General features: G+C 41.6%; 1 protein-coding gene across 1 annotated transcript in view; it reads left to right on the top strand.

Moving 5' to 3' along the window:
* fermt1 (FERM domain containing kindlin 1) overlaps window positions 1-11,273 on the top strand; it is a 41,561-nt gene that overhangs the window by 24,189 nt on the left and 6,099 nt on the right. The window contains exons 8-12 of the mRNA XM_063223431.1: window positions 4,692-4,826; window positions 6,444-6,493; window positions 7,194-7,318; window positions 9,999-10,105; window positions 10,709-10,933. Of these exons, the coding sequence (XP_063079501.1) occupies window positions 4,692-4,826; window positions 6,444-6,493; window positions 7,194-7,318; window positions 9,999-10,105; window positions 10,709-10,933 (642 nt within the window). The remainder of the gene's footprint in view (window positions 1-4,691; window positions 4,827-6,443; window positions 6,494-7,193; window positions 7,319-9,998; window positions 10,106-10,708; window positions 10,934-11,273) is intronic.

Here is an 11,273-nt window from a genome sequence, read left to right as displayed (position 1 = left end):
AATAAAGTTGTCTCAAATCTCATGAGCCTGAATGTTGCGTAATGCAGCTCCAGGCGCCAGGGCCGATGTTGCATAACGCAACATTAGGCATCAATGGGTTGAGACCATGTTGTATGGTGATACTGCACTTAAAACAATAAATATTATTATTATTATTAGCTGGAGGATGGATTATTCCAGAAATGACTGATTAGAGACCATTACCATTCATGCTGTTACTAGTGTAGAGTTCATTACAGCAATCTTCTCTGCCTATTTCAGTATCCACAATGGTCTTGAAATAGAAGTGTTTCATGGCAACAGAGCAGACTCATTCCGAGAGATTCATTCATTAGCTCTTCGTGCTAATGGTTTCATTCATGGCATCCCTTTTGTTTCTCGATAAAGTCGAGTGAGGGGGAAAGATGGACGCACATCATGGAGATTAATGATGTCATCATTATCAGTCAGGACAGGACGTTTATGTTCTTTCTTTGTCCCTCTCTATTTCTCTCTCTCTCTCTCTCTCTCTCTTTGTTCTTTATGTCTCTATCACAATCTCTCTCTCACTCTCACTGAAACACGTACGCACGCACACACTCAGGCATGCAAACACAGGAACTCACACATGCGCTTACACTCACACACACACACACACACATACACACACACACACACACACACACACACACACACACACACACACACACACACACACCACACACACACACACACACACCACACACACCCACACACGCATTCACACACACACACAAACACACACACACACACACACACACACACACACACACACACACACACACACACGCGCACACACACGCACACACACACTCATTCACACACACACACACACACACACACACACACACACACACACACACACACACACACACACACACACACACACACACACACACACACACACACACACACACACACACACTCATTCACACACATACTCACCCAGAGCCCATAGTGTGTGTCTTCTCTCATTAGGAAGTGAATTGGTCCTGAGAGAGAGAGCTCCAGAGAGGCGACTAGGAAGGGCAGGGGTCTGGCTCAGAGCTGGAGACTAGGAAGGGCAGTGTAGGTGCCCAACGCGTTCCGCCTGCCTGATCGGTTCCCTAATGACTTTCACGTTTTAAATGTTCATTTTACAGCCGCCAGAACATTAACACAAAGAGATATGTTATATATTTATATTATACCTTTACTTTATACAGTTGTTTCACATCAAATGCTGTTTGTCTCTGTAAATAACGTGATATTGTGCTCTGAGTAGTTAGTTGGTTAGCTGACCAGTTGGTGACCTTATTTGGCGTTTCTGTGACGGTTCTGTATTATTATAAAACAGACAGTTTAAAACGCAAACTTCCTCCGGCAAAATAAACACTTAAAACGACAAAGTAAAAAAATAACGGAACAGATCAGGCAATTTCCCTTCCGTATACGTCATACTGCGCATGTGCAGTGAGCAAAGGGAACGGATCGGGCAGGCAGAACCCGTTGGGCACCGACAGGCAGGGGTCTGGCTCCAGAGAGGAGACTAGGGAGGGCAGGGGTCTGGCTCAGAGCTGGAGACTAGGGAGGGCAGGGGTCTGGCTCAGAGCTGGTAGAACAGATGGCTGCTTGTATCGCTGCTTGTATACAGCTCAGTTTTACAATGTTGGTAAACCATCCTCCCGGCACAGCAAAACAATTAAATGACCTGACTGACCTTATGACCTAACCTTTACTTCACCTGCAAGTGCATTCAACATCCCCCAGTTTGGAGTTGAGAAAATTGAGAAAATGTGTGGATGACGCAAGTCCAGTGTGGCCAGATTGGGGGGATTTCCCGCCCAATTAGGCTGCTTCAGATGTCCGTCTGCGGGTAAAACATTTTGGGCGTGTTTTTCTGCTGATTTATGGCCATCAAAATCAGTATGGCCATCCGCTGGAAATCATAAGTCCCATCTGGCAACATTGCCTAAATTCTGCTGCCCTGAGTAAGGCATTGACATGGTCCCTTATTTGACACAGATGTGTGCCCGGGCAATTTTCATATACTGCAGTGTATATTCTTGGGCAGACATGATCCACATTTAGCCCAGTTCTATGATTTTGTCCAGATAATCCGGTCTGACACTTGACTGGTGTTGATCCTTTTTTCGCCTCCAGATATGGCACTCTGGTCCTAGATGTGACCCCTGGGTATTGTGTGCATGTGCTTGTAATGTACAATCGATATTGATATTGATTTTGTGTATGGGTAAGGAATGCATGTGCATTGAATTGTAGCTGTCCAATACTGAATTCTATGAAATAGTGCTACTGGCATGGAAAAGGATAAAACTGATGTTGATGTTGATTGAGTGAGTTCGCTTGTCTGAAAAAGGCACAGCCCACCAGTTGCAACCAGTATTGCCAGATGTGTCTGATCAAATCCCGCCCAAAAGGTGCTCCAAAACCGCCAAGAGACGCTAAATTCCACCCATTTTAACAGATTGCATTGATTTCTACAGGCACAAAACTGCTGAAAAAAAACACCAAATGGACGATTTTTCCTGTTTTTACCCGCAGACGGCCATCAAAAGCATCCCAATTGGGCGGGTAACTGCCTAATCTGGCAACACTGGTTGCAACCTCACAGCAATCCTCCGGCATGGGAGCGCAGGAGCGAAACCACTGTGCTTAAGGTCAAGGTCGATAGTCTGTTGCTGTCATTGTATCTGTTTGAGGCCTACTGTTCTACTGCAGAGCTGTGTTATTTGGCATCGGTTACACCTGTGTGTGTGTGTGTGTGTGTGTGTGTGTGTGTGTGTGTGTGTGTGTGTGTGTGTGTATGTGTGTGTGTGTGTGTGTGTGTGTGTGTGTGTGTGTGTGTGTGTGTGTTTGTGAATGTGTGTGTGTGTGTGTGTGTGTGTGTGTGTGTGTGTGTGTGTGTGTGTGTGTGTGTGTGTGTGTGTGTGTGTGTGTGTGTGTGTGTGTGTGTGTGTTTGTGTGTTACCGGACGAACACAACGGCAGTGACAAGACTAAGCGACAGAGAATAGCTGGACTGTGCAGCAAGAGCTATACGAGCGGCAGAAGCGGCAGAGTATGTCCGTTAAGAGTAGAATGCAAGCATTTCGATATTCCCATTGGCTGTAGCATCATAGCTCATTTGCATATTATTTGCTGAAGTCCAACTGCAAACTGTCAACTGACAAACTGACAAACTGCCAAGTAGGGGTGGGCGATATGGCCAAAAATGTATACCTCGGTATAATTTTAGTCACGGTATATATCACGATATATATCACGGTATTGTACATTTGTTTAAAATTGAAGCGTTGCAAAATGACCAAAAAAACCCACATTTTTTTAACCTTTGCATTTGATTTTTGGAAATGACACAATGTCCTTTCATATATGTGTGAATTCTTGCCATTACATTTTTTAAAAACAAGCAAAAACTAGCCTATGTAAAATGCATTTTGCAATGCAATGCAATGCTCCCAAATATAACACTGTCAATATCACCAAGTGTCGAAGGGGTTAAACTACGGTAGAGAAGGGGAAAGGGGAGGGGTGTCAACCTGAAATTGAGAGTAAATAGAACTGAACGTGGATTGTATCAACTACATCTTTCATTGCACCTTTTTTCTATTTATGGAGTTGTTTATGGTAATTTTGAAATGTGTGCTTGCATCTGTGATTATGCCAAGCATAATGGTTTAAGCTGTCATTGTTAAAGTTTAGAAAAACGAACTTTCACATGAGGCAGTTAGCAATGCATTGCAGAACTAATGCATTTGAATGGCAATGGCAGCTTTCACTGCACCAGCGGTTAGCGTGCTAACGTTAGCGAAATCGCTAATGCCACATTTTAAACAGTGAACAGTCATTTTAGTTACTAACACCCAGTCAGATATCATGAATGGTATTATCTCAACTGGAAACAGTAACATACAGCTGTTATGACTGGCGCAATGTGTTAAATGTAAGGCAACCAATGTTAGCACAAATAAGCACATTTTGTCAGACACCAGCATAGACATGAATGACTTGGGCTGTTAGCTAGTTAGCTTGCATTTCGTGCCCAGTAAATTGTGGAGTCCAGAATCGAAATGTGTTGCCATCACATACCATTTCAAACAATAGTTCACTACACTAACCATACATTTTACACTTGAAGCTTATTCAAAGGAAATGATTGTGCTGTTTCTCTACAACCACATTGCTACAACTTGAGTTGAGCAGTCAGTCGGGTGGATGTTCAAAACGCTGTCTATACTGCCATCTGCAGGATGCAATGCGCTATATCACGGTAGAACGGTATGGCCAAAATCCATACCTTGATGGAAAAAATACCTTTTACGATAGTATACCGTCCATACCGCCCACCCCTACTGCCAAGTCACTTTTCTCTCTTCTGTTGCCAGCGACTCAATACAAAGTCAATTATTTCCATAACTGGAATCACTCAAGTCGCATCCGGTTTATTTGTGCCATTAGTGTGTATGTTTGTGTGTGTGCGGGCGTGTGCGTGTGTGTTTGTGTGTGTGTGTGTGTGTATGTGTGTTTATGTGTGTGTGTGTGTGTGCGTGCGTGCGTGCGTGCGTGCGTGCGTGCGTGCGTGCGTGCGTGCGTGTTTATGTGTGTGTGTGTGTGTGTGACATACACAGTGACATCCATAACACAGCAATGCTGCTCTCTCTGTACCCGCAGTACCACATCTGCAAGCTGACCAGCATGTCGTCGGATCAGAACAACCGCTCGGACGAGGCCGAGGTGGATGAGGTGGAAGCGGCCCTGTCCAACCTGGAGATGACTCTGGAGGGGGGAACTGCAGACAGCATACTGGTGAGGCACACACACACACACACACACACTCTCTCACACACACACACACACACACACACACACACACACACACACACACACACACACACACACACACACACACACACACACACACACACACACACACACACACACACACACACAGACACACCCACGCACGCACAAGCACACACGAACACTCTGTCTCTCTCACACACACGCGCACACGCACACACTCTCAGTCTCTCTTTCTCTCTCTCTCTCTTTCTCTCTCTCTCTCTCTCTCTCTCTCTCTCTCTCTCTCTCTCTCTCTCTCTCTCTCTCTCTCTCTCTCTCTCTCTCTCAAACACAGTACCCTATTTTGTCTATTTCAGCAGTGTGATGTCATACGTTCATTCCCTGGTGCCTTCATGCAGACACAGTAAAACACGCACGCACGCACACACACACACACGCACACACTCACGCATGTGGGTGGTTGACATTTAAGGGTGTAACGCAAAAAAAAAAAAAGTTTTTCAAATTCATGAAAAAAATGATGGATAAAAATTGGAAAAAAATAGAAAAAAATAAAGCACTTTTCTGTGGAATTTCACCTTATTTTTGCCATTTTTGGGAAAATGTGTCCTGCATCAACACATAGCATAGGCATGTCACACCGCAGGAAAATGGAGTCACACCACAGGGAATTCACTGCATTATGGCCATTTTAATCCTTTTGTATACATGACTGACATCTGAGCTCATGCTAACTTGATAATGATATTGTGTTTAATCTTAATATGTGTTTTCATTAATAGAAAACTTTTTTTCCTCCTATAAGAGCAGTCACACCACAGGACACCATAAAATGAACCTAAGCATTGCGTGACAGAAAGATTGCAATATGAAGACATATTAAGAGGTTAAGAGTCACATTAAACTTCCACAGCAGTCTCCAATAACTGAGGTACTGACTGGTTAGGAGCCAGTCTTTAAGACCCTTGTAGTTGGCCTTGCAGCTGCCCATTCACAAACATTGACATACATGTCACCCCACAGGACGCAATTTGTGTTACGAAATTGAACTTGTAGTTAATATTACTGTCTTGGGTTTTTTCCACATTCACGTATCTTAATATAAAGTTAATATTTATGCAATCATGCCAAATGCTTCATATATTATTCAAAATGATGTTGGTTAATTTATATATATATTATATCCCAGGTTTCATTAATGTTACAGTAACACCGCAGGATATTTGACATATAAACCTTTACATAAATCTTAACAAAAATGTTTCTTCTCATCTAAGACTAATATGAAACATAATGTACCACATCTTCTTTCATTGACATTTGTTTTTTAAAGGAAAATAACAGTTTTGTAGGTTTTTAACCAATGTTACGAAAAAACAAGGCGTCACGTCTTCCACCCATGTACAAATGCAGAGTAAAGCACATACTTATAAAAACGCACACACACACACACACACTCACTCTCTCTCTCTCTCTCTCTCTCTCTCTCTCTCTCTCTCTCTCTCTCTCTCTCTCTCTCTCTCTCTCTCTCTCTCTCTCTCACACACACACACACACAGTACCCTCATATTTCATCTATTTCAGCAGTGTGATGATGTCTGATGTCAATTTGCCTTCCAGGAGGACATTACAGATATCCCCAAACTTGAAGATTACCTCAAGCTCTTCAGGTAAGCAAACTCGAGGCATCAAACTCATTTAGAGCATATGGTTCAAAATAACAGGCTCAATACTCATTCAAACGCCAACACACAAGGGATCTCATGTGCTTTTCAGGGTTTTCCTAGAATTTTTTTCATTATGGTTAGGTTTCAGTTATGTTGCGATGCATCTTCTGTAGGTGTATCAAGCAGGTTTGTGCTGTACATTTTCTGCAGGTTATATGAAGCAAGTTGGTTTAGGATTTTAGTTGGTCATACTGTTTGGAGGTCTGTTTAGGTTTCCTGTAGGCTTATCCAGGTTTGTGTAGGTTTTCAGTGGGCAATTGCAGGGTTGTTGTAGGATATCGGCAAGTTGTAGTAAGTAGTAGTGGTGTCAACAATAATCGATTCGGCAGTGCATCGCAATGCGGGGCATGACAATTCAATTATCAATTCTGGACTGATACACACAACAGCCAATAAAAAGTTGTTCAGTATCTGACAGCTTGTATTGCCTCATGACTGACGAAAAAATTGTCCTTACTTTCAGTAGAAATGTAATGCATTGCAATGCATCGTAGAATCTGACTGAACCGATTCAAATCGAATCGAATTGTAAGGGCAGTGCCAATGCACACCACTAGTAAGTAGTGTATTGGCAATGGCTTCACAATTCGATGATACACATGCCACAATGTGTATGTAAGTGCTGTTCTTTACTTTCCCCCAGACCCAAGCGATTAACCCTGAAGCCGTATAAGGAGTACTGGTTCATCTTCAAAGACACCACCATCTCCTACTACAAGAACAAGGAGTCCGCTACTGGAGAACCCATAGAACAGCTACACCTCAGGGGTAAACACACACACACGCACACACACACACACACACACACACACACACACACACACACACACACACACACACACACACACACACACACACACACACACACACACACACTCACACTCTCTCTCTCACACACACACACACACACACACACTCTCTCTCTCTCTCTCTCCCCTCTCTCTCTCTCTCTCTCTCTCTCTCTCTCTCTCTCTCTCTCTCTCTCTCTCTCTCACACACACACACACTCACACATACACACACACACTCACACACACACACACACACACACACACACACACACACACACACACACACACACACACACACACACACACACACACACACACACACACACACACACACACACACACACACACTCGCACATACACACACACACACACACACTCTCTCTCTAACTCACTCACACACACACACACACATTACATCCACTATGCATAACACTGATTCTTGAGAAAGTGGCTAAAACAGGTTGTAATCTTGAAAGAAAAAAACGAAGTGAATTACAAAATAATATGGTATATCCTCATAGACAAAGGTCTTGGCTTTTCAGAAATGCACAAGGCCAATCTCCCCATTTTCCATTATTTTTAGAAATCAGGTTTTTCTCCGATCATACCTTGTTTTTTGTCAACACCGTCAGACACAATTAAAAGCAATAAAAAGTGTATTGATTTGGTTGCATATGTATCTGGAGTTTTTAAGTGATTGTGTGTGTTTTTTGGTTCACACATACGCCTTTAAATGTTGAAAATTCACTTTCATTCTATTTTAATACTGCTTCATGTGTTCTAATTTAAAAATATGTGCTGTCAGACAATGCTTACTTAATGGCTAAATAGATCAAACAATTTTTTGTCATTTCACAAATATTCGTGTAGGCTTAAATTTGCTATTACTTTGATAATTCAACAACTACAAAGGGAAATTTTGTAAGCACATTCATTTAAAATGTCCAAAACTCCTTCTTACGGTGGTGACTTAAGAACTGACGGTGGTGACAGTAATCTGAGGGTGGTGACAGTGACCTAATTATTACCTACATTTAGCAAAATAAATAGCCCTCTCAAGTCAATGACATCTAGCATAAACACTTTATTTTGTGTGTGCACAGTATGTTTGTGCATGTGTTTTTTCTTGTTAGATACTCTAGGAAGTAGGCCTAGATTATTGAAAATGTGGCATAAACAGGTTTTAAGTTGTTCAAATCCAAAATATAGAGGTGTATTATCATAGATGAACGTCTTGGCTGTGCAGTGAATGTATTGGCCAAGCTCCCCATGTTTTACATTTTTCATAAAATGGGCTCTTTCTTGGTTTTGTCACCAGCGTCAGACAGAATTAGAAGTAAAAAAATAAGTTTACTGTATTTAAGTGAATTACTTTTACAATTCAACATAATTGTAGATACTTATTGGAAGCATATTCTTAAAACTTGTCAAAAACATGTAAAACACATGCTTTTTTGTGAACTACATCAGATGTCACCACCGTCAGGTTTTGTGACAAAAAACCTTCCAAATGCACCTCAGTGGAGGCTGGAGTATAAGTTTGGGTCACAATTATTACTAACATGTCTGGTAATGTAAAATATGGAACAAGATGATGAGCGTAATAAAATCTGACGGTGGTGACATCTGACGGTGTGAGACAAAAAAACACTCTTTTACATATTGTGCATTTTTTGCTCACATTAGCCACTTCGTTTTCGCTCTGTTTCTTAGGGGCTTCATGACGCTTCTGAAAAAGTATATATAATTAACATTAATGTAACAATAATACTATTAAAACCCCCGACGGTGTTGACAGTTTATGGTTGGGACAGTACCAGTGTCCAAACAAATTATCAAATTGAGGAGAAATTAGTAAACTTACAGGAGCTTCAGTGATGGTGAAGTACTCAGTAGATCTAAAGGTTTGAAAAGGGGTCCTAAGTAATGACAATGACCTTGCGCATACCTGATTTTATTGTCTTTTAAAAAAAATCTGACGGTGGTGACTAATATGCTGGACACACTTTGAGCAATCAGAAAAAAGTAGTAAATATTGCTTTACACACACTATGTGCATATCTGCAGAACCACTTCAATATGGACTTTCACATCATGGTGATATTATTCAATAATATCAGTGATTTTTACATTTTAAGTCAATTGAAATGATGATGTCTGTCCTTGGGACAGCTGTTTCTACAGGGTGTGGGCAGGTTTATAGCCATGAAAAGTAATAAAATTACACTTAAATATTTCAAACGACTGTACATTTATGTAACAGACCCCTGTGTCTTTACTTGGATTCATTTTGTTCATGAGAATGTAGTTTATTTTCAACAGAATTGGCAGTTTATTGCAGAGACATGTTTTAGCCGCTTTCTCAAGAATCAGTGCTAATATACACATGGCCCATTAGTCGTGTTGGTAGATCTGTTTGTTTATCTGTTCATCTGTCCTCATTGCTGTTTGCAGGTTTTCAGGTGTTGAACAATGTAAATGTTGTTGAAATGAAGTCCAGACATTAAATATGATGGAATGAAAACACTTAGATGTGTTTCTTTCTTTGTGTGCAGAGGTGGTGCCTGATATCAATGTAACAGATAAGAAGTCTGGCATTAAGTAAAACAGAGTAATAAACATGTGTTTATGCGTTTATTTGTTTGTTTGTCTTGCAGGCTGTGAGGTGGTACCTGATGTGAATGTGACGGATAAGAAGTTTGGCATCAAACTGATGATCCCTGTCGCTGATGGCATGAATGAGGTCTACATTCGCTGTGAAGAGGTGAGTTTCTCGTTTTTGTTTGCAATGCGTTTGACCTGTTTAACGTCTGTTAGGGTGTCTTTCAGTTGTGTAGTGATGTTAACAATAATCAATTTGGCAGTGCATTGCAATGCGGGGCAGGGCAATTCAATAATCGATTCGGCAAATGCCATAACCGATACCGCATATTTTTTCAAGATTCAATTACTTCTGTGGGCATTTCAGGAGCAAATGAACTTTAAATTAAATGAAAGCACTTCAAAGCATTGAAAGCGACAGGATTAATACACACAACAGCCAATAAAATGTTGTTCAGTCTCTGACTGCTTGTATTGTCTCATGAAAATGAAAAATGTGTCCTTGCTTTCAGTAGAGATGTAATGCATTGAAATGGACTGAATAGATTCGAATGGAATCGTTACTTCCCGAATCGTAATCGAATTGAATCGTAAGGGCAGCGCCAATGCACACTACTACAGTTGTATGCATTATGTTTGAACTTTCCTGCAATGTGTATTATACTATTTAATGTTTGTAGTCTTCCAGACTCATTAATGTCCTTCGGGATCAGCACAGAAACCTGTGTCACCTCTTGAATGTTTTGTTGCATCTCTCGTGCTGCAGGAGACGCAGTACGCCAAGTGGAAGGCCGCCTGCATCCTGGCCTCCAAGGGCAAGACCATGGCCTACAGCTCGTACCGCACGGAGGTCAAGAACATCCAGGCCTTCCTGCAGATGAAGAGTCTGGCGCCCCCCACAGGCGAGACCACGCCCGACCCGGACTCCATGGACATGAACGCAGACAGCTTTGTGTCGCCGCGCGTCGTCAAGAAGTACAAGTCCAAACAGGTGAGGAGGAGGAGAGCGTCATGACATCACATTACATTAAATTACATTACATTACATCACATTACATTACATTACATCTAGTAGACAATTCCAAAAAGGTTTGGAGGAGGAGAGCGTCATGACATCACATCACGTTACATTACATTACATTACATTACATTACATTACATCACATTACATTACATTACATTACATCACATCACATTACATTACATTACATTACATCACATTACATTACATTGCATCTAGTAGACAAGTCCAAAGAGGCCAGGAGCAGGAGGGCATCATGACCAGGACAGGAATTTCGCGAGGGCCATGAGTGCCCTCCCACTTTGGCCTT

Source organism: Engraulis encrasicolus, chromosome 18 (assembly GCF_034702125.1).
Source record: "Engraulis encrasicolus isolate BLACKSEA-1 chromosome 18, IST_EnEncr_1.0, whole genome shotgun sequence".
NCBI classification, from domain to species: domain Eukaryota; kingdom Metazoa; phylum Chordata; class Actinopteri; order Clupeiformes; family Engraulidae; genus Engraulis; species Engraulis encrasicolus.
The sequence above is the reverse complement of the archived record's forward strand: the minus strand, read 5'-3'. Positions and strand labels throughout refer to the sequence as shown.